This window comes from Ceratotherium simum, chromosome 22 (genome assembly GCF_057802395.1).
Source record: "Ceratotherium simum simum isolate JZ-2026a chromosome 22, ASM5780239v1, whole genome shotgun sequence".
Classification (NCBI taxonomy): Eukaryota; Metazoa; Chordata; class Mammalia; order Perissodactyla; family Rhinocerotidae; genus Ceratotherium; species Ceratotherium simum.
In genome coordinates, this window is record NC_141921.1 from 46,562,873 (window position 1) to 46,588,215 (window position 25,343).

The window sequence follows — 25,343 nt, forward strand, 5'->3', positions numbered from 1 at the left end:
TTTTTCACCTTAGTTGTGCTGCAGTGCCTCAGTGAGATTCTGGAGTTGACTGTAACTGAGCTCTCCATGTAGAATTTCTTCAGATTCAGAGCCAGGAGGATAACTTTGCAAACAAATGACTTTTTGTGATGGGGGATGTGTCATGTGAACCTGAGTCCCGTTAAACCCATTACACCAGCTGTGCTTGAACCCCATTTTAGACCAATTTCATTTTTATCTGTCTTGCCTCATGGCCCACCTGCCAGATCTGAAATATTCAAGGCACAGGACCGGATTGGGTCATGGAGAGTTTCCAGCTGAGATTTAAGTTCATAAAAGTGAAATAGGCAGTTGGTACAGTCTTGTTTTCAGCTGGCTCTGGTTACCAACACCATCTCTCCCTTGGCTTGATCCATACCATCTCTGTCGGAAGACTAAATATTTGTTTTTTTTCCTTAAAGCCTCAGCGACCCCTTTCTCCCATGGCTTTTTCAGGGTGAAACTGTGCTCTTTTCTAAGTCATGTCATCCTCTTAGCTCTTCAGGAAGACGTCCTAACTGTTCACCAGTGGTGCCTAGCACAGGTGTTCAGAAACATTTGTGTGTAGAAACGGAGGAAAGTGGCAGAGTTTAATCATATCAGATATTTAAGACGGTCAAAATTACAGAATGTTCTGGGGTATTTAGACCTCAGCCTTTTTAGGGGACATGATTTCTTGGAAGGTGAGCAGGACCCCAGTGAGCGGTAATGGGTCCTTGGTCAAGTCGCTGGTAGCCTCAGGAGAGCCTGCAAGTTGGCTTTGGCAGCTTGCTTTCATTTCCTTCCTCTTGCTGCCAGGTCCTTGTGACTTCTGGTGACACCCCCCCCCCCCCCCCGCCACCTTATCAAGTGCTGGAAGCAGACCGGTGCTTGGCCCCTCCCTGTGAGGGGCACACACACCTAGGATGTGGGTTCCTGACGAGACAACCACAGATTTGGCAGGACCAAGCAGACAGACCTGCCTTTCGATAAACTCAGAACACGGGGCTGGCAGGGGTCAGAAGCCACCCCGAGGGAAAAGGACCTGGGTAGTCTCCTGCTGGAGGTGTTGGCTGAATCCCGGTAATGGGCCTCTGTTCTTTGCAGTAATACGCTGTGGAGGTCACTTCTCTTTCTGGAGGGAGAGGAAGGTAGGAAAGAGGCCTGTTTGGGGGATTTGCCATCTCAGCAAGGAGGTGGTGTGGAAGGAGGCAGGTGGAGGGCTGCCTCTTAAATGAAGCCATAATGGTGTTTATCTCAGGGAAGAAAAATTAAGAATTTGTAATCCAGACATTTTCCTATCTTTCCTATATTTGGGAGGATTTGAGAATCCACAATCTTTTTTCTAGGCTATTTCAGGCCTTCCTAAAACTGTTAAGGCTGCGCTGACCAGCTGAGTGAGTTAGCTGCTACCACAGTTCCCAGAAAGAACCCCTAAAATGCTTTAATTGAAGTCAAGTACTTCGCTTCAGGGCCATGGCCAGGAGTCTGCCTTTTTGAGAAGCCCCTCCCCCCATTCCCAGCAACCGGAAGAGATTTGGATTCAGGTGGGGCATGGCCCTTGCTTTGAGAAACAGGCTTCAAGTACAAGGGAGGTCTTGGTGGGCAGGGGGCGCTCACCCTTCATTTCAGAGGACCCTGCAACCCTGAGAGTGACAGTCTCCCCCATCTCCGGTGAGAGGCTGCAGAGTTTTCACCCCAGGGCACTGGCTGGGAGGGGTGTAGGAACAAGCACTTCACTGCAGAAGCCTAGGGTCACGTCAGGGCCATCAGGTGGCCACACTGGGATATATTGCTAAAGGAACCGGCCTCAGGCAGGACTTAAGGGGTGCCTGTGTGACAGATTCTGGAGTTGAGTGGGGTATGTGCTGAAGATACCAGCTATTGCAGCCCTGTTCTCGGAAAACCCTTTTTTCCTTGGTGCTTTCATAACCAATATATTTTTTAAAAATATTTTGATTTTGAATTGTCACTGAGGTGAAATTACAAGGTCTGTGCTCAGCAAGCATGAGAATCTTGTCTCCTAAAACTCTAATGATAGACTTGTTCTCGGAATTGCAGAGTTTGTTGAATTTTTACCTTTTTAGGGATTGCTTTCAACATCAGGCATTTGGGGGTCCATTGTCATTAAAGTGCACATTTAATAGTTTAACAGTCAGTTCTCCTTTAAATATTGGTGGAAATTTCTAGTCAAAAGTCCATTTGTTTCTGCCATTCCAGGGTTGGTTTTGTTTCGTTTGTGGTCAGTAAGTCATGTCACCTGGCCACAGCCACCAGCAAGAACAAGGATGGGGAGAGGAGTATGAGTGATGAGCATCTCGACTCTAATTTGTTGCCAAATTGAGCAGCTGGAACTGCTCTTTCTTGAGTGACGTCTTGCCTTTCTTAGCCTTGCCCTGGGAATTGGAGCCAAGGTTAATGGTGTGTGCGTGTGGTGGGGGGCTTTCTGGCGATGGGAAGTACTGTAAGTCACAGTTTCTCTAGAGTGGGACAGGGCACCTGTGCAAGTGTCTAGACCTCATCCCCCCATCTGGGAGGGGTTGGGGGCTGGGCTGGTAACTGAGAGGTGGGCATGCTTGGTGGCACTTAGAGTTTTTTCCTGGATGGTTGACATTTGGGAAGACAGAAAGTCCGGAAAGAGCAAGGCAGTCTTGCTGGCGAAAATGTAGGCCTGTCAGAGTGGCGGTGATTTGGGGCCCCTCAGCCAGAAGCCCAGTGATGTGAAGTACAGCCTTAGACGCGAGAAGCTCTCTGCTTTCTTAGTTCGCCTCCCTTTGCCCTTGTAGGCTGTCTGCCCTGGGCTGGTTCAACATCTCTCTATAATGTAGTTTAAAAGTGATCCAGGAGATGAAGGAGATTCCCAGCGCCCTGCACTGTGATCCTGGAGGCTGGACAGACCTGCTCTTGCCCAGCAATGAATGAAGAGGAGTTTTTTTGGGGGCTTGCTGGCAATTCATTTGGATGGGAAGGGGGAGGAAAAATTTGCTACACATCTTTCCAGCACTCTTGAGGCCATCCATCACCTTCTGATTACCTTGGACTCACTGTGGCTTGAGTTGTGGCAACCTCCCCAAGAGGTCTTGCATGAGGGCCCTGGCCAAGCAGGCGTGACTCTTTTGGTTCCCCAAAGGCCTCAGGAAAGGGAGAGCCCTTCTGGCGATACCAGTGTGGCATGGATACTGGTGAACGCCACCTGGATGGGGCAGGTGCTCAGCCAAGACCTGAGGGATTGGTGCTAGACAGGAGGGAGATCTTCCCCTTGCTTCCTCTTGGCTTCCCAACTCAGGCAGATCCTGCGGGTCCCTGACAGCCACGTGGTGCTCCAGCGCGGGGATCAGCCCGCTGCCCTTGAATGTGTCTGGCTGGAGGCAGTGAGGTGAGGGTACCCTCCCTTTATTGGCCATTCTAGGTTAGCGCGCTGGCTATCCTGCCGGCCGCTGAAACTTTTGCGTTCTAAGAGTAGCTTTAAGACGTGCTGCAGCCGAGACTGGAGGCGCTCATTTAAAATTCCAGGCTCGCTCCCGAGGGCTCTGGGCTTCATCTTCACCTTTAACAACGGAGGGCTGGCGGCGGCTCCTCCCCGCTCCGCGACAGGTGTCGCTTCTGAGCGGGAGTTTTGGGCACAGAGAACGCAGATCTGCAACACCCACAGGGGTCTGGATGTGTTTAAACTGGACCCAGCCTGGAGGGGCGTTTTGGAAGAGGGCACGTGGGCGGTGGGAGCCGGGTGCGAAGGGGTGAGGGAGGAGCCAGTCTGCACGGACTTTTCTGGGGGAATCAGACCCGCTGTCTCCAGAGCAGCCCTTCCTCAAGCGCGGAACACATTTTTCTTATAATCCTCTTTCGAAAGGTGATTAGAAGCGTGTTGAGTCCGGAGCCGGGTGCGGGGAAGCGAGGGTCCCGGTGCGTGTGAGCGGAGTGTGGGGAGCTAGCTGCTCGCCGCCCCGAGGACCCCGCCTCCGCGCCCTTGGGGACCCCTGGGCCGAGCGCCTTCCGGGCGGGGGCGGCGGCAGGCTCTGCGTTTCCCCGCCTCCTTCTGGGCCCGGCTCGCCCGAGTCCCTGCTGCCTGCTCGGCCGTCGGGTCCCGGGGTGCGCCGGCGCCTCGACGGCTCCCCCGGCCGGAGCGCCCTGTCCCCCACCCTCCACCCGGCGGCTCAGGACTAGTCCCCCAACTTGTTCTCTGCTGTTAACTAGTCGCACTGCCGGAACGATGGGATGGGGTTGCCACAGCAACCAGACTGGACGTCACAATCCGGGCATGTGTGCCGCCCCCCCGCCGTGCCGCCGGCGCTGCCGCCGCCACCCCCGGCCGGCTGCGGGACTCGGGCTGCGGGGCGCGGTGGGCGGAGCAGCCCAGGCGTTGCGGGGAGCAGGGCAAAGGCGGCCGAGAGGAAGGGGGTCGAGACGGAGGGGTGGAGGTTTGGGGGGGTGGGGGGGCAGGCGGCCGCCATCTTCTCGCCGAGGCCGCCTCGCCCGCCGCGCGCGCCTGTCAGGCAGCGCACGGGTTAAGGCTGGCACCGCGCCCGGCGGGAGGGGGGGCGCCCACCTCCCCTCCCCCCCGCGCCGGGCATGCGGGGCCCGCTGGGCACCGAGGAGGAGCTGCCGCGGCTGTTTGCGGACGAGATGGAGAACGAGGACGAGATGTCAGGTGAGCGGGGCGCCGGCTGCGTGCCGGGCCGGGGCGGCGGGGGGCGCGGGGACCGGCGGGACCCCGGGGCCGGACCGCGCGGGCGGCACTGGCAGCGTTCGGGAGGGGGCGCCCGGGCTGCGCTCCCGCCCTCCTGGCGCCGCGCAGCCAAGGGCGCGGGGTAGGCGAGCGCCGGGGCGCGGCACGCGGGCGGCCAAAGGCGGGGTGCGATCGGGGCCACCCTGGCCGCGGCGCGGGCCAGGCGCGGGCGGAGGACCGCGGGGGGGCCTGCGCTGGGCGCCCCGGGCGGGGAGGGGGCGCGGCGCCGCCGGGGTCAGCCCGCGTGCCCTTGAAGGGGGCGGGAATCGCGCTCGGCTTCTGGCGCCGCGCACCCCGCGCTGTGGCCCTACCGCCGGGCGCCTTTGGCCTTCCGGGGGCAGGCGGGACCCGGCCCCCGGTCCCTGGCCCATCTCGGCCCCAGGGCGTGCTGGGTGGGGCCCGGAGCGGGGCGAGGACGGGCCGTGCTTGGGGACCCAGCGAGGGCCCTGGCTGGGGCGGTTTCTCTTGGGCCCACGAGGGCTACAGGCCGGGGTGCGCGGGCTCGGACTCCCGCTCCCCTTCCCCGGCCGCTGAGTGCTGTGACCGCCGCTCCCAAGCACTTTGCCTGGGCCGCCGGCGTCGTGCTGGCACACCCTAGCGCCCGCCGCCGTCTCCAGCCTGAGATGGACCAGGGTAGTGGCGTTCCCAGCCTACTCCGCTTTGGCTATCGGTCTGAGCCCAGGGCCACCGCCCTTGCCCTTGCCATCCCTCTCAGAATTCAGCGTAAACAGGGCTTGTGTGTCAGGGGTAACCTTGCAGGATCATCCTTTAGTTAATTGCTCACCATTTGTTTGGGACGTTTCCCCTCCTGGCACAGCTGGGCAGGGCCTCACCTTGTCAACCAGCCTCCCTCCCTCCTTCTGGGGGACTGTGTTACTTCTCAGCTTCCCTGCACCAAATCTGTGGACCCTCCTGGGCTCCTTAGAGACTTGTGGGAGATCCAGGGGCCCTCCCTGGCCCAGAAGTGTGCTGTCTGGTCCCAGGAGTGCCTTCCACAGGGGGGAGAATATTCCACAAATTGGCATCCCAACTCTTGTGTGCAGGAGGTGAGAAGGAGAGGACCCAGTGGGCAGCAGCTCCCCAGGCTGCTGGGTCTTCCCAGCTAGGGGATTCCCTCCAGGAGGCCAGGCCCAGGAGGGCCTCCTCCCCGCCACCCTTCAACTTGGTTGCTTGCTTTAAGGCTGTGATGGCCGCCCTGCAGGAGCCTGGCCTTACCCCATTTTTCAGACACCCTGCTTTTCAACTTTGCAAAGCTCCTGCTGGGGTGAGGGGAGTGGGGCTGAGGCGGCCCCACGAGGGTGGGGTTGCTTGGACAATAGTTGACTCTTACATATCCAGATCCAGGGAATCAGGCCCATTTCCCTGGAAGGGAACACAGAGGCCCAGCACAGGCATGGAAACCCGTGGCTATTTTCCACCCAGGAGGCTGGCTCCTCCCTAAGCCGTTCACTGCTTCCTCAGCAGGTGGTTTCCAGTGGTACTCTGGGCACGGCCCCTTTGTGGCACGATAGGGGCACTGGACATGCCTTCACAGGCTTATTCCAGGACTTCACCGGCCCCCTGATAGGGTCTCCTGTCCCTCTTTCCCAAATACTCTGGCTCTCCCTAGTGGTGTCAGGGTGTGGAGCGTGGGGAGGGGAGGAGGCCAGGGAAGGTACCCCAGGCTGATGGGCCCCCAACTCACCCTGTTTGGGCCAGAGGGCTTGGGTCTTGGTCAAAGTCACCTGCTCACCACCCATTCTCCCTCTCCCTCCCGCTTGTGCCCATCGCTCCGGGGCAGGGCAGGGTAGGGGTGAGGTTGTCCCCAGGGCCTCTAGGAATGCCCCCAAAGCCCTGCAGAGGAGGGCCATGCTCCGGCCACTCTGGCCTAGGGATTGCAGCCCCATCCTCAGCAAGACCAGATGCTCCACCTCCAGAGTGTGATCTGAGCCTTCTCAAGCTCCCAGCTCCTCTCCATGTGCCTGGTCCAAGCCACCGTCCCCTTCTGCTGGTCCACTCCAGAGGCTCCCAGCCAGTCGTCAATGACCAGCCTCCACTCAGCAGCCAGGGTCACCTTTGTAAATCAGACCCAGACCCCCATGGCTTTGATTGACTGCAGAGCCCCTGCTCTGTCCCGCCCTCATCATCCCCACTCCCCCTTGTTCACCTACTGCAGCCACACTGGCCTCCTTGCTGCTTCTAGAACCCCCCAAAGCATCCTGCCCTTGAGCACTGGCTGTGACCTCTGCTGACCTGCTCTTTCCTCCGCTCCCAGCTGCCTCCTTCCTGTGGTTTAGGTCCCAGCTCAAATGTCACCAAGGGGAGGCCCTCCTTGACCTCCTGGCTCAAGGGTGGCCCCACCCCTGTCGCCCTCAGACCCATCTTAATGCTGTATTTTCCTGGCAGCCTTTCCTATTACCTGGAATATTACCATCAGCCTACTTCTGTGTCGATGGGCTCCCCCTCGAGTGTACTCCCTTGGTCACCTGCCGTGCCTGGCACATGGTACCGTGGGTGCTCAGGAGATGGTTGTGGTCTCAGTGTCTGAGGGCTAGGAGTCTCTAGGTCACCACTGGCCCCCAGACACAATGACAGCCTCAGCCCAGGCCTTGTGTCTCTCCTGAAGTGCTAGCCAGCTGGCCCCCTAGCTCTCCATTGCAGCCGCTCTGCAGCCCTCGGCCTGTGTTCGAGGCTGTGACCCGACTGGACCTAGAGCCAGCAGATTCCAAACCATCACAGTTTGCGGGCGGAGGAGCTAGTGTTTGGGAACTGTCGTGCTCATTTTTAAATCTGCAGCAGATTGCACTCGTTACTTGTCAAATCGACTTTCTTTTCACTCTGCCCCGTCTCCCACCTCCTCCTCAGCAATATTCTTGTTTCTCACACGGGGGCTTTGCAGGACCAGCTTTCTGGCATTGAGGCAGGTGGGCGAGCCTGCTTCAAGGAGGAGGGCAGAGTGGGGGCCTGCCTCTCCACCTCAGGGGCTGGCAGCTGCCAAATTCTCTCAGCGGTTTGGAGGGCCAGGCAAAGTGAGCACTCAAGGGTCAGATGGATCCAGCTCTGCTGCCTGTTACTACCTGACCTTGGGCAAGCTACCCAGCCCCTATGCCTCAATGTCCCCACTTGTGGAATGGGGCTCTAGCACTAGCTACCTCATAGAGGGTTATTATGAGGACAGGTGAGACAGTGCATGTGGAACTTGTAGGTCACAGTGCCCAGCACATAATAGGTGCCCAATAAACTGTGACTGTTACAATTAGCACCACCCAAGGCGGGCAGTTGATCTGCCTTCCCCAAGGAAATGCTTCTGAGACTTGCACCTTCATCCAGTAAGCTGGAGGGCGTGGGGGCTTGGGCCAGAGGAGGGCTGGGAGTGTGAAACCCACGGAGGGAGGGAGGGAGGGGCTCGGCACCCTGGGCCTTTTTCTCAGAAGTTCCTCAGTCACATGCATCCAGAGGGGTGGGTTTCCCGGAGCTGGTGAGCCCTGCTTCTCTCCTGGCCAGGTAGTGTGACCACTCTGGCCCCAGAGACACTTGATTGGCCCATGCTCCCCAAGCCCGCAGGCCTGCCCCCAGCCATGTGAGCATCTTAGGCTTCCTTGGGCCCAGGGGCCAGGAGGGAGTGATAGCCGTGATTCCTAAAGGTCCACGCCTTCTTAGCTTGCCCCCCACCTTGGGGAAATGTGGGTTTTGGGGGGGGGGTCCCAAGAAGCCTGATCATATTTAATACTCTTTGCTAGGAGGAGAGAGGCAAAGGGATCAGCACAATTTGCCCAGTGGCTTGACCTGTGGGATATTCACCTCACTCCAAATTGGTCAGAGACTAAGATTCATCTATCATTTCATCAGTTCACTCAATCACCCACCCACCTCTTAATCTACCCACCTGTGTATCCACCCTCCCACCCAAACATCTTCCCATCCAGCCATAAAACCAACCAACTAAACATCCACTCACCACCCACTGTCCATCCATCCAACCCACTCACCATCCATCCATCCATCCATCCATCCTATCTACTCTCCATCCATCTCCCGTCCTTCATCCATCCATCTATCCATCCATCCTACCCACTCTCCATTCTCCATCCATCCGTCTATCTGTCTGTCCATCCATCCGACTCACTCTCTATCCATTCACCCATCTTTCGTCCATCCATCTATCCATCCATCCTACTCACTCTCCATCCATCCATCTTTCATCCATCCATCTATCCATCCATGCTACTCACTCTCCGTCCATCCACCCATCTTTCATCCATCCATCTATCCATCCATCCTACACTCTCCATTCTCCATCCATCCATCTATCCATCCTACTCACTCTCCATCCATCCACCCATCCTTCATCCATCCATCCTACCCAATGTCCATTCACCATCCATCCATCCTACCCACTCTCCATTCTCCATCCATCCATCCATCCATCCATTCATCTATCCATCTATCCATCCTACTCACTCTCCATCCATCCACACATCCCTCATCCATCCATCTATCCATCCTACCCACTCTCCATTCTCCATCCATCCATCCATCCATTCATCTATCCATCTATCCATCCTACTCACTCTCCATCCATCCACACATCCCTCATCCATCCATCTATCCATCCTACCCACTCTCCATCCATCCATCTACCCATCCTTCATCCATCCATCCATCCTACCCCTTCTCCATTCTCCATCCATCCGTCTATCTATCCATCCATCCATCCATCCATTCATTCCTCTATCCATCCTACTCACTCTCCATCCATCCACGCATCCCTCATCCATCCATCCATCCTGCCCACTCTCCATCCATCCATCCTTCCCACTCTCCATCCATCCATCCACCCATCCTTCATCCATCCATCCGTCCTACCCACTCTCCATTCACCATCCATTCATCCTTCTCACTCTCCATCCTCCATCCATCCATCCATCCATCTAACCCACTCTCCATTCATCCATCCATCCCATTCTCCATCCATCCATTCATCCATCCCTCCCACTCTCCAGCCAGCTATCCATCCATCCATCCATCCATCCGCCCACCCATCCATGCACACACTCAACATTGATTTCTTGAGTATCTTCTCTGAGTCAGGTACTGAACACAGTACGTGCTGTCTAACTTTCTAGGGCTTTTGCAGGTAAAACTTTTGAGACTTTCTACTTTATTTCTTTGGCTCTGTCCTTATTTCCCTCTCCCTATCTCTTTCTCTCACTCTATCCCCTTGTCTGTCCCTCTGTTTGTCTGTCTCTGAGTCTGTCAGTCTCTCTTCCCTGAGTCCTTGCCTCTGCTTCTCTCTCTGTCTGGCTGACCCTCTTTTGTCCTATCTCTCCCTGGCCCTTTGGGTGTGTCTCCCCATCCCCTCCCTCCTTTGCCTCTCTGCCCTCCTCCTCCTTGCAGTGCTCTGTGCCTGCATGGGGGCCTCCCCCTGCCTGCGCTGGGCCCCCATCCTCCTGCCTCCTCTCTCCTCCTCCCTTTCCTCGGCCCCAGTCCCTTAAGGGAAAAGCCTCACCTGTCCGCCCTCCCGCCCACCCAGAGTGCTCAGGACTGACTCTTTCTTTGATGAGACGCCAGTGAGATGATGTCTGGATTTTGTTAAATGTCCTAAATAAATTATTAATCCTCTCTTGGGTGGGAGTACTGCAGCAGAGGGCCTGTGGCGTGGGGGGTGCTCCAAGGACTGATGGGAACCTTAGGCTTGGCGCCCCCTCTTTGGCCAGCCCTAGGGTGGCCCTGAGAACCCCTGGCCCAGCAGTGCCCAAACCAGAGACCCCCTCACCCTCTCCTTTACTACCCACTGTCCTAACCCTCGTGGGGTCTCCCTGGGCGCCACCTGCTGTCGCCGAGCACCTCTTGGGCATCATGTCAGCACTTTTCACTCCTACTTTCAAATTCTCCATCACCCTGTGAGAAAGGAAGGATTAGGCCTGTTTTAAGGATAACGAAGTGGGCTCAGTGGGGTGACCCCGCCGGGAAGGGGTGGTGGTTTGAAGCATGCGCTCTTCTGTTCCTCCCTCCTCCTGCTCCCAGGTGGTCTTGTTCCCTGCTTGGTGCTGGGTTGGGGTGGGGAACAGAAGGAGCCCCCCTCCCCAGGCCTAGAGAGGACAGTGGGCACCGAGCTGGCAGATTTGCAGACCCCAAGGATGGAGCACTTGTCTCGGCTCCTGGCTTGGTCCCCCCAATCCTTTGGCCCCCCCAAATCAGATGAGCTAACTTTTCTTTCCACAATCATATGCTCGTCTGATCACCTTGTGTTTGCAGGGCTCCTGGGTGGGCTGCTTACTTGCCCAGGCCCCTCTGAGCTAGGCTCCCTGGCTGCCCTTCCCCAGAGGAGGGGGCAGGAGCTGGGCAGAGCATTACCTGTGGGGTGAGCATGGGGGCTTGTGGTGGACTGGCCCTGACCCCCCTGAGGGATCCCATGTGACCTTCTAGACCAGGGGCCGGCCTGAGTCACCTTGGTGTCCCCAGGCCACTCCCCGAGCTTGGCTCACAGGCTATGCTGTTTAAATGCTTGATAATATGGGGTAAGTCCGAATCTGGGAGGGTCGGATGCCTGGAGGGAGGTGCTGGGCGGGGACCACACATGGTGGTGGGAGCGGCCTGTCTGGGTTCTGTCCTGGCTCTACCACCTGCCAGCTGTGAACTGAGATGTGGGCAAATGATGAGATCCTCCGAGCCTCAGTTTCCTCATCTGCAAATGGGGTAATAATAGTAGGTCTCCCAGGGTTGCTGTGTAGAGTTGATGAATTAATATAAACATATGCTACCTACTTTGAGCCCGGCACAGGTGGTATATAGGAACTTGCGCTATTATAACATGTTACCCTGAGAAGGGCCCACCCAGCTTGTCTGGGTTGCAGTCTGCAGTGCAGCCTAGGGGTCCACAGGGCAGAGCTGGAGCGTTTGCAGGGGGCTGCTGAGGGGCTGGGCATGAGCTTAGGGAGGAGCAGCAGAAAGTACCTCTCTCTGCCCCTCCGTCCATACCCGTCTGCCTTCTGTCTCCATCTCTGACGCAGCCTCCCTAGGCCTGCTCTGACCTGGGAGCTCAGAAGGTAGGAGAGATAACAAGGCTAATGGGTCCTAATTATAGCCTGGCTTGGATCGATGGAGCCTCGGCCCTGGAGGGGCAGGGCTGGTGCAGGAGGGTACTGCCAGGCAGGCCAGAGGGCTGTGGAGCAGCCAGGAGGGGCTGGGAGCTGGCAGGACAAGGAGTCCTGAGGCCACTCCTCCCAGGGACCTTCACCCCAGGGTGGGCCTGATCCCACCTTACCACTGGCTGTGCCCTGAGGAGTGGGCCAGTGGGGGCACAGGACACAGGGCTGGGGGCTGCAGGAGGGGCTGATGGGCACCAGGAAGGGTTACTTGGATGTGACTCCCCAGGTCTGGTTTCAGAAAGCTCAGGACCTGTTGCAGAAGAGGGAGGAGGGGGCTGGGGCTAGAGTGGGAAGCATGGGGGCTTTGGGGGGCAGGGTCACAGAACAGCAGCCCTGGAGTGTCCTCAGGGCCACCAGAAGCCGTGAGGGGAGAGGAAGGGCCTGTCAAGAGATGGAGTGGGCAGTGCGGGGTCCCCTTCCTCGGGTACCAGCCCCGGAACCTTCCTGGAGGAGGGATTTAATCGGGCAGATGGTCCTGGGCTGTGAGGTCTTCCGGGAATGGAGGAGGGGGTCTGTCCATGGGCAGAGGGTCTGGGGCTTTATCCTCCAAGGCTCGTTCTGGGCATAGATTAGGGCCAGAGTGTGGCCGCCCCCCCGCCCTCCTCCCGGCTCCCCAGACAGGGCGGGGCGCAGCCCATGGCAGATCACAGTCTTCCTTCCAGAACCTCCCACAGCCACCTGTGCATCCCCTTGTCTGTTCTGCTGGTCTGTCGGTCAGTCAGTGACCTTGTGCTGGTCTGGCCTTCCCAGGCTGGGGGACCACCCTGCTGAGCGGACAGGGGATGCGGGGGAAGTTGTAGGAGGCAGGAGGGAGAGGCCCCCTCATGATTGCATCAGCCCGAGCCCGTTACATAACCGGTGCCGGGCATTGCCAGGGTGTGGGGGTGGCTCTGCCCAGGCGGTCTCCCTGCGGCACTGGGGGAGGCGGAGGTGGGTGGGGGAGTGGGCAGGCGTGGATGGGTGTCTGATCCCCAGCCCTGCTTCCTGCCAGCCCCATCACTGCCCCCCAGACCCCTTCACTCCAGGACGACTCTGGGGGTCCCCGTGCATGCAACTGGCCTGAAAAATCCCTGCCCCTCCCACGTCAGGGCTCGGAGGGACAGGACGGGGTCAGCTTGAACAGTCTCAGCCTGGTTCCACTTGAGGCCTGCCCACATTAAACCCAAATTTGGGCCCACCCCTCACAGCCTGCCCCCTGTGTGCTGTAGCCCTGGCTAAGGCCACTGCTGTGCCCTCCATGTGGTCTTGTCCTCAACAGTGCCCCTCTCTGCCAGTCCGGACCACCGAGCTCACTCCCCGGGGACGGCCAGCACTCAGGCCACGCTCAGGCCACTTCTGCTGTGACAACTCCCCATCCTGCCTGGAGGCAGCCTCTCTCCATGTCTGGGCTTGCCTGGCAGGATGGAGAGGGGGCTGGGAGTTGGGCAGGCCCTGCCTCCTGCCCCCGTGTACTCCTGGGGGGCTTTACAAGTCAGGGTGGGCACTTGCTCCCTGGGTGGGGAGGCCACAGGCCTCTGGCCACTCTGGAGGGGGACCCCGGTGCCCTGACCGTGGTACAGCCCCCACCTTCCCCTGGTAGGGCGTGATATGCGTAGGAACTAGCTGTGGGCTGTGGGGTGGGAGGGGCATCCACTGGGCCTCCAGAGCCACCAGCTCCTTTGAGCTGTACCTAGAGTGTGGCGATGGGAGTCACGAGACCCGGGGGGGGTCCTGCCCCCTTCCGCCTGGGAATTCGAGGAGGCAGGGGTCCCAGGCCAAGGGTGGACCCATGTGGAGGACAGGGGGCCAGATGTTGGTGTGTCCTGGGTGTGCACACACGTGTCTGAGCATCTGTGGTGTGTGGGTCTGACACGTTCAACAACCACGATGTTTTAGGGTAAAAGACGTCCCGGGTGGGGGTGGAGGGCCCTGTTTCTTTAAACTTGATGCAGCGGGGACGTTCTGCCCCTTTCCTGCGTGGCCCTGGGACTTCTTGCCCTCCCCAGGGTCTCCCCGGGGGGTACCCTGCAGTGGGTCTCACTCGAGGCAGTGGTCAGGCTGAGTGAGACCCTGGTGATGTGTCCCTTCCCGCCCCGATGGCTCTTCTCTTTGCCCCACCTGGTGCACGTGGGGTGGTGATGGGGATGGGGTAGGATAAACTGGCTATGGGCATCGGGGCCCTCGGCTGGTGTGGAGCACTGGCTCTCTCGTGGGCCCCTTTTGTAGACTCTTTGGAGGTTTGGCTGGTTCCTTCTGGAAGCTTCCTTTGCCCTGGGCAGACAGATGTATCTCTACTCTGGGTGGTTTGTTCTTGCAGCGTCTTCTTGCTGCCATTTGCCCCCCAGAAGACCCTCCCCACTCTCCCCTCCGTGGCCCACGTCTGGTCCCCAGGAACTTGGAGCTCACTGCCCTTTTTCACCCCCGATTTCCCAGTGGCGTTAGACACCATGTCCCCAAGGCCTGGGCCACGCGTCGAGCCCTCTCCTCCTTGGGAGGTGGCATGAAGCTCGCAGCCAGCTGCTGCTTCAGCGATATTCCACCTCACACACCCACCCTGCCTGCTGCCCTCTCAGCCTTTTAAATTCGTGAAGGAGCGAGGGAGTTCAGGAATGGCGGGCAGCTTCTTGAAAACCCACGTGTGGTGGATGCAGTGTCTCTGTAGAATTTCACATCTTCCTGGTGCCTAGCTGGAGTGTGTTTGGCATCCTGCTGTGCGTGTGTGTCTGGGTGACTCGGGGAGCGTACCTGTGTGGGTGCGTGTGCAGGATCAGGGCGGGAGAGGTGGTGTGGTCTTCAATTTCCCATTAAGGGGGGTCCTGGCATCCTCCGTGTTGGTCTGTCTTCCAAACCCACGGGTCCTTGCTGAGAGGCTCCACGTGGTCCTGGGGTGATGTGACTTGCGTGTCCCCGTCATCCTGCATTCACGAGCCATCTCCTGGCCACACCGTGGGCCTCCAGAGGGCAGAGATGGGCCCTGACCCCTCCCTGGGGCCAGCTGGAGATGGCTTTGTGATCCCATGGGGCTGCTTTCTCCCTGGGGAGCCATGTCAACAAGGCCTCTTAGCTGGTCGCTCACTTTTGCTCAGCACGTTCAGTTTCCCGAGCACTGTCATGTCAGGGTCGGTGGTTACTGTCCCATTTTACAGGTGAGGGAAGGAAAGGTCCAGAGAAGTGAGGTGACAGGACACAGCCTACCAGAGCTGGGAGTCCAGTCCTGTGTTTTTCCACTCACTGGGTTTGGGTGGGAGGTGGCTTTGAGGGGTTGGGAGAAGGCTGGGGCAGGGGAGCTGGATGGAGGGAGAAGGAGTTGCGGGTGGGAGGGTGGGGCTGGGGAGGGCGGGGTAGGCATGAGTTGGCACCCTTGGGTGGCAGAGGAGCTGGCTGTCCCTACGGGCCCCACCTCCCACTCTATGTCCCTGGGGTCTCCCCGAGGGAAGCGGCAGAGTAACCCCCTCCCCCTTCTGATTCCTCCAGAAGAAGAAGATGGTGGCCTTGAAGCCTTTGATGACTTTTTCCCTGAGGAGCCTGTGAGCCTTCCCAAGAAGAAGAAATCCAGGAAGCTCAAGGAGAACAGGTCCAAAGGGAAGAGGAAGAAGAAAGAGGTGCGTGTGGGAGGGTGGGGCCACGAGGAGGTCTTGGCTGCCCCCTGGGCCTCCGGAGAAGGACCTCGGCTCCCGGACCTGCGAGGGTGGGTGTCCTGAGAGCTGGGTTTGAGTGAGAAACACCAAAACCAGTGCTCAGTGCTGAGCAGTGTGCATAGACCTTTCCAAGATGGATCTGAAACGTCCTGTGAGTGTCCGAGGATCGTTTATCCTTTCTCCTGTCGTGGCCATCCTGGCCATGACAACTTGGGGTCCCCAGTGCTCGAGTCCCTTCACTGAAGGGCCCATGGTCCCCCCTGCCCTGGGTGCCCACTGCCTCTGTTGCTCTGGCGGTGCCGTCTGCTGCTCGCCCTGTCCGCTTCAGGGCAGGCCTCTGTCCTGGTTTGCTGCTTCCAGTCTGTTGAGGTGGAATCCTGATGAAAATGATAAAAGTGGGAGAGGAGTAGGGAGGTCCCGGTGAGGGCCAGGGTCACCTATCAGTCACTGTGAGCTCTGTGACCTCATTTCCAGAATGCTTCCACGGGGACTCACTTGATCCTCAAGGTCAACCTTGGGAATAGGTGGGATAGGGATGATGATCACCTTCGGCAGACGGGGAAACTGAGGCTGACTTGCAGCTTAAAGCCCTTTCCCCCTGGAAGGGGGAGGGATGATAACAGGATGGTGTGGCAGCTCCCATCTGCTCACCATGTCGCTGCCCACCTCTTTTTGGGCGTCATCCCCGATCCTCCAGGTGGCCCCATGGGGAAGGAGGTGGTGTGCGCCCTGCTTTACAGGCAAGGGAGTGGAGGCTCAGAGATGAACTTGCCCAGGGTCACAGTGACAGCTGAGGTCTGGACCCGGGGCTGCTGCTCCATCCAGCAACCCCCCTGGCCTGGTCGCCCCAGCCCACCTGCCCTGAGGGGAAGTGATGTCAGTTCTCCCGCCTTCTTGCCTCCCCTGCCCAGAGGGGGACCCGCCGGGCTTAACCTTGCAGGGGAGCTGGTGGGGGATGTTTTAGCACCCTTGGTGGCCCTGGGGCAGAGCTGGGCCCAAGATCCAGACTCAGAGTGAGGTGGGGAGGGGAGAGCACATCCCAGGCTGAGGGTACAAGTATTGGCCAGAGTGTTTTGGGTGCGGCCAGTGAGTAATTCAAGGCTGGGGGGCCTCAGAGGGCCCTGTGGGCCTCTGGCTTGTCCTGGAGTGAGAAGGGGTTGTTGGAAGGCTTTGCGCAGGAGGTCTGTGGTGTGCCAGCTCTGGCAGGCTCCCTGAGGGTGCTGCAGCGGCAGGATCGAGGAGACCTCTGAGGATGGAGGGCCTGTGATGGCGGGCGGGTGAGAAGGGGCGATTCCTTCCTGAGAATCTGCCTCCGAAGCCACTGCCTGACCCCTCTGAGACTCACTTCTGTGTCTGCAGTAAGGGGGCGCCATCACCTGTCCACGTCCCTGCTTATTTTGGGGGCGAATCAGATGTGGACCAACAGGGCACCTTTCTGTGAGAGGTGCCATGGCGAAGGCCAGAGGCACTTGGGGGCATCCAGGGTGCCATTCTGGATGTGTCTGGAGGGCAGGGCCTGCCCTGGACTGTGTCCCAGGTCACTGTGGTGGTCTGTCTGGGTTCTGGCCTGTTGGGAGCTCAGGGAGGCAGGGAGGTGGCAGCCCCGGCTCCTTCTGGCTGGAACCGTCCCAGGTGCATCCTGCCTCTGTGTCTTTGGTGAGGTTGGGGTCAGCTTTTCTCACCTGAACTCTCCCCTGTGCTGCTGTCCTGGCTCCTGCCCTGCCTCTCCCCTGTAGTTCTCCCTTTCCTGGGAAGGGCTTCCTGAGGGACACGTCTGACCACGCTCCACAGCTGCCCTGTCCAGGCTCCAAGGCCTCAAAGCCCCCTCCTGTGGTTTGGCCAAAGCCGCCTCCCAAGCCCTGTCGCTGCCTGCTTTGCGCTGCACCAGGCCCTTCCTCTCCCCCAGTGTGTGGGGCTGCCCTTTCTTCTCCTGGAGGGACCCTGAGCCTCCAAGCCCAGTGCTGCCCCTGCCCGGCACCACCTTCCATCCCTACTGCCCCTCAGCTCTGTCCTCACTGTCTGGGCTCCTGGCATCGTTATCTGTTCCCTCCCAGGATGCCCCACCCCTTACCACGGGGCGGCGTGTGGGCATACGGGCTCTGAGACTCTTCCGAGGGGTTGGGAAGGGATGAAGCTCCTTGTCCCCATTATCCAGATGGCCAAGTGGAGGCAGGAGACAGGAAGGGAGCAGCTCAGGGGGGCGATGCTGTGACCAGCTCCTCCTCCATGGGGAGGGGTCTCTGAATTTCCTGCTGTGCCCCCCCCCCACTGATAACCTCACCATCCTTGTTCCTTGTGTGGGGCAGAGGATAGATGGTTCTGAAGCTGGCAGGACCTTAGGGTGCAGGGGCCAACTTCCTGGTTGAGGCTGTGAAGTGTCATTTTGCTGTGGCCACAGCCCTCACCCACAGACGAGAGGCCCTGTGGACGTGGGGTGGAGGTGGATTTTAGGGTCCTGAGGCCTAGTAGCCAAGGCAGGAGCTTCCTGCACATGCCCACCCGGCTCCTCAGTGTTTTTTCTCTCTTGGGAACTGGGCAGGAGGCCCAATGCCATCGGGTCCTTGGTCTCAGGCCTTTAGGCTGGGTCTGCCCAGTTCCCAGATGCAGATGAAGGACCACCAGGGGTGCCATAGGGGTCTGTGGGTACCCCCCTTCCTCCCCTTCCTGCCCCAGGCAGGGCTGGCTTTTCTCTCACCCTCTTGGGCACAGGGTACAGCACGACCCTGCCCCTGCCCAGGCCAGGAAGGAGGCTGGAGATGGGCAGTGTGTGGACAGTGGTGAGGTGGGGGCTGGGGTAGGGGAGTTGAGCAGTAGGGAGGTAGGCCAGGTGGCCCCCAAGGCCTGAGGGCTGGTGCTTGCCTCCCCCAGGCCCAGCGCCGGGGTCACTCAGGTCTCCTCCCTCCCTCCTTCCTCTGGACCTACCTGGACACATGTTCTTCTTGTCTGTGCCTCTCTCTCTGGCTCCTGTTGGCCTGTCTGCCTCTCACTGTTTTGGCCTGAGATTGGCCTTTCTCCCTTACCTGTCTCTTGCTCTCTCCTCTTCTGTCTCCCTTGCCCCCTCTCTAGCTTCTCTCCATTTCTTCTTCCCCCCCTCCAGCCTCATTTCCCTCCCTCCCTCCATCTCTCTCTCTCTCTCTTCCTTCTCTTCCATTCTCTCCACTCTCCCTCCCCTCACTTCCTTACCCTCTATCCTTCCTTTCTCTACCAAGGTGCAGTTCAGGTTCTCAAAAAGGGTGGAGGGCCGGGTGGACTCCAGGCCTGCAGATGACCGGGCAGTGCCAGACAGGCCCCCAAGGTGACCCTTGGGCCCTTGCTGTCCCCTCCCCTGAATTCCTGAGAGCTTGGCTCGGCCAGTTGTCAGATCTCAGAGGGTCTGGAGCATGCTGCAGCCAGAGAGCAGGATCCCGGCTCCCATGTGCCTCCCGCCCGCCTACAAGCTGGGGGCCTCAAGACGCAAGGCGGGGAATTTCACCCCTTTGCTCCTCTCCATCTCCAACCAGGTGGCCCCACGATCAGGTGGTGGGGGTGGCAGCAGAGGGGCGGGCGGTGGAATACATGCAGCAGTTTTTTTGGTGGGGGGGACAGGCAGCAAGTCGTGGATTCTGATTTACATAAAATAACCGGGCTGTGGCCAGAACCTGAGCATATGTAGATGAAGCTCCTTGTCAGACCCAGCGCAGGAGGCAGAAATGATTTCAACCTGTACTGCAGCGGTTACCATAGCAACCAATTATTCAGTGCTAAATTATAACTGTTTATAACACTCGTGAATGAGAAGGCTCATATTTCATTCTTTCTTTTTCCCTCTCAATCTTGAAGGACCCCAAATTGAGAATGACCAACTCTCCAAGTCCTTCTTTTCGAGTGTAAATGCCTCCTTTTTTGTGCTGAGTGCTGGTCGTAGAGAGAAGGGAGAGGGAGATGGGAGGCCTTGATGGAGAGACGTCTGCAGAGCTGGGGAGGAGGAAGAGTGGGCAGGGACTGCCCACTTGGGGTCCCCAGGGCGTGCACTGGGCGCATGCCTGGGGCTCAGGGCAGAGACACCTCCTACCTCCCCCCACTGCTTGCACACACAACCTGGGCGTGGCGTTTAGGGCAGCTTTGCAGCTGGATGCTGTTGGGGACTCCAAGTCCACTAAGAGTCTTATTAACAGCAGGCGCATCTCCTATAGCCACCCCCGGGGCTGCCACAGCCCAGAGGACAGCGTCAAGGTCAAAGCCCCGACTGGCTGTCGTCCTGACTGGCTGTCGTCCCCACGGTGTGGCTCAGGGCCGAGGTTGGTTCAGGGCTCCATTAGGGCATTCTTGCTCCGTGCCTGTGTCTCCTCTCGTGAACGTGGCTTGGCCCAACCCCGCTCCATAAGTTTCAAGATACTGAGCGGCTGGTCTACTCCTGGTTCCCGGGTTATTCCTTCTCTCCTTGCCACTGGCTGACAATGCATCCCTCCAGGTCCTGCTGATGGGTCACTTCTCTTCGAGTTGTTTTTGGAACTATCGCTGCTCTTCCCCTCTCTCCCTTCTCTGCAAGGAAAGATTTTTTTTTTGGAAAAATAAAAGGAGGCCCGGGTCTAGAAGTGTCCAAACAGCCAGATGCAGAGATATGCTGTAGGTACAGACTCCAGCTCCCTCTGGGCCCTGCATTCGCAGCTGTGCTGGCCACTCCTGGCCTCTCCTGCACTTGGGAAGTGGCTGTGCCTGCTTCCCATCAGATGCTCAGGTCAACTCTCCCTCAGATGTGGCCACAACAGCCCCTTCTGCCTGCATCACATTGCCGTTCTGTACTGTAATTGTCGCCCAGCTATAGCACCTTCTCTGCAGTTGGCTGTAGCCCAGTCCTGAATTGCAGAAACCAGGGGGATGAGGCTGATGTGTCTTCAGTTTGTTGTCTTGCCTGCATCTTTGGCTTCCAGGCAGAGTTGGGGTCGTCATGGGTATTGGGTCTCTCCTATTTCAAAATGTTTAAGGCTGTCTCTGACATGATATCCTTTGTTCCTCTTACCACTCTTTGTGGCATCTCCATTTCACAGATGAGGAAGTTGAGGTCAGGGTGCCACAGTGACTTGCCCAGTTCCCAGGCTAGCAAGGGGCAGAGCTCCGAGGCATTCTCTGTCCTGTGGCCTCCCCGGGGAGCCCTGGGACCCACCGTCAGACCACTCGGGTATCAGCTGGGTATCAGCTGTGGGTCCTCCTGCCTCATCTCAGGTCTGGTTTGTGGGGTCCGCCCCAGGGCAGCTGAGGGCCAGCCCCTCAACCCTCCCTTGGGTGGTGCCACAGCCTCTGTCCGTGGTGCTGAAGTCCGTGGCAGCCTCCTTCTCCCATCCTTACCTTTACTGGGGTGAGGGCTGGGGTAGAGCTTGTCTCTCAGGTCTTTTGAAGGGTGGTCTCTCGAAGCTGGCAGAACTCTACACCCTCGGGAGGAAATGGACGTCCCTGGCTGACCCCCATTTCCCCAAAGGACTGAGGCAGAGCTGTGAGCTGTGGCCCCAGGGCCCCACCTCACCACCAGCCCTGGGAGCGTGAGCACCCACAAGGCTGTCCTGCCCCAGGCAGGCTCTGGCAGCAGCCAAGACTGGCTCTGCCCCTGGGGCCAGCATGGCGGAGTCAGTATTCCGGAAAACCCGGTTCCGGAAAGGCGCAGAGGCCCTGCTGTCTGCCAACCACCAGCCAGCACACTGACTCAGCGGCTTAATGAGCATAAAAGGTTTGGGAGCTGGCGGGAGAGAGAGAGCTGAGCTTCCAGGAGAGTCAGGTAGTGCAGGGAGCCTGTGGGGGGGGTCCTTTCCCAGCTGTATCTCAGGGAGATCCTCCCTCCTGGGAAAAGACCCTCAACTACTGCATGGCCGGAAAGGGCAGAGATCAGGCTTGGCCCTCCCAAGATTCTCCAGACAGACCCGCTGCCCTTGCTGACCCCCCTCCCTTCTCCTGCCAGCTCTCTTCCCTTCCCCCTCCCTCGTCTCTGCCTTCCCCCTCCCTCCCCACCTCCTCTTATGCCTCTCTCCCCCATTGCTGTTTCCTGAGCTCATTTTCCATCTTTCCAGTTCTCTCTTCATCTCTTCCATGCCTCTCTTTGCTCACCTTGAAAACAGTAAATAGCCAGCACGAAGATGACAAGCCTGTACTGTAATTGGAGCATCAGTACCCAGCCTCTCCTCGAAGACCCAGGCCCGGAGGAGGCTGGGAAGGGCTTTGCCAGTCCACTTGCATCTGAAAGGCTGAGAGTAAACAGCTTTCTCTGAGGGGCAGTGCCTTTCTGGTGGGGATGCTCTGGCTGTAAACGCCCTTATCTCCATATAAATGGGCCATTTTCTGCCTGTACAGACGGAAACTAAATCAAGGAAGCCAAGCTTAAGAGCTGCCTAAATTACCTTGTCTCATGTTGAGATGCAGTGGCCAGGGTGGGGGTGGTGGGGAAGGTGGGCTTGTGCCATAGTAGCTTCTGGAGAGCCCATAGGCAGATACAACTGGGATGTGCGTTCTATGTTAATTATAGGTTTCACTCTACAAGCACAATTCCAGAGGATGCACACGTGAGCAGAGGGGTTAGGTACCGGGAGGGGAGTGCTTGCTCCCACCCCGCCTGGGACTTTTCCCAGGCACTTTGTTTTCTGGCTTTCTGGGCATCTCCTCTGCTACGAGCTCTTGGGTCGGAGCACCATCATGCAACACTCCTTAAAATCCCGAAGTCCATAGAAACCTGATTCTGATTGAAGCAGGGCCTGAGACTCACCCCGGGGCAGTCCAAGCAGGCTGCGAGAGCTTGTCTGGGGGGGAAGTCTGACTTCATGAGAGGCCTTGCCTTACCTGCACACTCTGCCATCTGCCCGTCATTGGGGATGAGACCTTTGACCCCTGGCGGTTTGGAGCAGCCTTTCTGGCTGGGCTTCCGTGCTGAGCTGTGAGCAATGGGACACTGAATGATCCAGAAAGCGTGGGCCCACTGACTTTGCCCGGAGGCTGCTCTCAGGGCAGGGCTGCTGCCCAGGACTCTGGACTTGCTTGGGGCCTCTGTTGCCCTCACTATTTCCCTTTCTCTTCCAGGGGAGCAATGATGAACTGTCGGAAAATGAAGAGGCTCTGGAAGAGAAATCAGAGAGTGAGGGCAGTGATTACTCCCCTAGTAAAAAGAAGAAGAAAAAACTCAAGGACAAGAAGGAGAAAAAAGCCAAGCGGAAAAAGAAGGATGATGAGGAGGATGATAATGATGACGGAGGCCTGAAGGTAACCGCTGGGGGCTGGCTGGAGGGCCTGGGCTCTGAGACGTCACACCTGCCGGGACTGGCTGGGCCTCGTGCTGTCAGATCTCTGCCTTCCGGACTGGGAGCCCGAGTGAAAAGCCTGAGCATCCTTTCCCCCTGGGGGCTGTCGGGAGCAGATGGGTCTGTGGGTTTGAGCGTGTGCATGTGGAGAAATACTGTAGCCACAGGTCTCGAAGACGTATCTGAAATAATGAGGGGTGATGTTCAGGAGTTTGGGGAGGAAGTCGCGCAGCCTCTTGCTGACATATTGTTCACTCTTCTGCCCGTTGGAGTGCGCAGCTATTTCTGAGGAGAGTGACGGTCTGAGCTTAAGTTTTGTGTCAGGAGCCTCTTGCCTGGAGCACTTTGGGAAAATAAACCCAATGGAGCCTTTGCCAAAAAGAAGCGGCTGGACAGCTCTGCTTATGGTGGAGAGGGAACTTTGTCACTCAGCGTGCATTCTGAAATCCTGCCCCTGTGGGCGAGTGTCCCCATGGGCAGGAATCTGGGGAGCTGTAGCGACAGGCCTGCAGCACCCCCCGGGGAAAAGCGTCTTCCCCGTGAATGTGGAGAATGATGTAAACTGAGCCCAGGCCCCTGAGTCTCAGGGGCCGCACTGTGGGGGCTCCTTGGGGAGGGGACGGGGCCGAGGGTAGGCTGGTGGGCGGACTCCGGGCCCAGGTCTAGGGCAGCGGGCAGAGGACAACGAGTCATCAGGAGCGCCTGCTTCCTTTGTTCTTTCACCCCAGCGCCCAGGCTCAGTTTGGGCCCGCTGGGGATTTAAAGATAAGTGCTCTGCAAATATTAGTACAGTGGCTGTTGGGTGAGGCAGAAATGGTGACTGTCAGCAACTGAAGTTAGGAAGCGCTGGGGGTGTCCCGACACCCAGAGGGATTTCATTAGTCGGCAGGTGTGTTGTGAGTCATCTGTGACTGATAATAGCTGAGGGGCTGACAGCTTTGAAAGATGAACTTACGGGAGCGACTCAGGCTTATCCTGTAACACTGTCATCTGCTCGCTCACATACCGCCCTGCTTCCCAAGGGGCGGGGGGGCGGGGGTGAAGCCCTGATGTGTCTCCAGGAATGGCTGTGTGTCATGGGGGCAGGTTGGCCACGGGAGGGGGTCCAACATGGAAGCACCTCTGAACTGTCACAGAGAACAGGAGGAGGCTGGGAAGAGGGTTCCGGAGCTGCTCCGTTGTGCTGAGCAGGCAGGCCTGGTTCTCAGCCCCCGGGGCCCTTGGGGCCGAGGAAGGCTGTTTGTACGACCTGGTGGCCTTCCACTGCAGGAGCAGACAGCCCAGCTCTGAGGGGCTTAGGCAGTAAAGGGGTTTGTTGGATCAGGGCCCCCAGAGTTGACAGGCAAGGAGGCTTCCAGTTTGTGGGACCCAGTGGTGTCATCTAGGGCCCTGTTTCTTTGCATCTCTCACCCCGCCTCTGCGGGGTCTGCTCCAGCCTCAGGCCAGGCACCCTCATGGCTGAGAATGGGTGTAGCGGCAGCTCAGGGCTTCCTGGCTACCCGGTGCCCCATCCAGCAGGAGGGAGAGCAGGCCTGTGTCCCAGCTGTCCACGCAGGAGACCCAGCAGTCCCCCTGACAGGACTGGCTTAACTCACATGCCCACCGGGACCAATGACTGTGGCCTGGGAGTGCCATGTGCTGATTGGCTGAGTGGATCAGTGGGTGGGGCTGGGGCAGCTCAAGGCTGTCTGGAACAGGTGGGAGATCAGGGTGAGGGCCCTGTTCCAAGCACCTGTGCTAATTCGTTCCCTCCCATGAGGCAGGTGCTATAACCCTGTTTTGCAGATGGGGAAACCAAGGCACAGAGAAATGAAGTAGCTTGTCCACCTCTCACCGCCAGTATATGGCAGAGCCAGGAATAGAATTGGCATCTGTCTGGCTCCAGAGCCCAAACTCATAGCCAGCACCGCCCCCCATCCCAGCCAGCCCCAGTCTGCCCGTGATCTAACACTGGGCTGGCTGTCTTGGGAAGTCACACTCCTCCTCAGTGCCCCATCTGGAAAGTGCCGCAGTAGCCGAGGGACCCTCTCAAGGCTCTGCCCCCAGCTGGGCAATTGTCCTGTCCCCTGCCCTTGCCAGGGCTCACCTTCCTGGCCCCAGAACCCAGCAGCGGCCAGTCCTTTCATGAGGTCCATGTGTGACTGTACTGGTGGGCATCCTTGGGTGGCCCCATTTCTTCCCAACATGGCTTAGGCAGCCCCTTGGCCCTGCTGCCTCCCCTGGGACTTCTGCCCTTCTAGAGCCCATCTTCAGGCTGCTCTTTTGTCCTGCTGCCCAGATTCCTGGAATAGATTCCTCCCAGGGAGTGAGTCCTGTTATTATTCCTGCCCTGGGCATGCACATGGCCTCCCCTCCAACCCCCTACATTAAACCCCCAGCCACTTGGTCCTGCACCCCCTCATGAACTGGCATCTGAGCCACTCCCACTGACCAAGGGGCCTGCGGGCTGGGCCGCCTTAGGATGTTTTCCGTGGTGGGTGAGAACTGCTCTTTTAAGTTGCAGACACAACCTATTCCCCCCTCCACCACCCCATTCTGAGGCCTCCTGGATGGGGGCCCCGGGGTGAGGGGGCAGGTTAGAAGGACCCCCGCCTCTGATTCCTTCTCTGTCTTGTGT

The 25,343-nt window shown here is 58.5% G+C and overlaps 1 protein-coding gene across 3 annotated transcripts in view; it reads left to right on the forward strand.

Moving 5' to 3' along the window:
* Positions 1–4,530: 4,530 nt before the first annotated feature.
* Positions 4,531–25,343, forward strand: part of CHD5 (chromodomain helicase DNA binding protein 5) — a 61,265-nt gene continuing 40,452 nt past the window's right edge. For all 3 annotated transcript variants that reach the window (XM_087446909.1, XM_087446910.1, XM_087446911.1), the window contains exons 1-3: positions 4,531–4,645; positions 15,307–15,434; positions 22,509–22,688. In XM_087446909.1, coding sequence (XP_087303035.1) covers positions 4,567–4,645; positions 15,307–15,434; positions 22,509–22,688 — 387 coding nt within the window. In that variant the 5' untranslated portion in view covers positions 4,531–4,566. The remainder of the gene's footprint in view (positions 4,646–15,306; positions 15,435–22,508; positions 22,689–25,343) is intronic.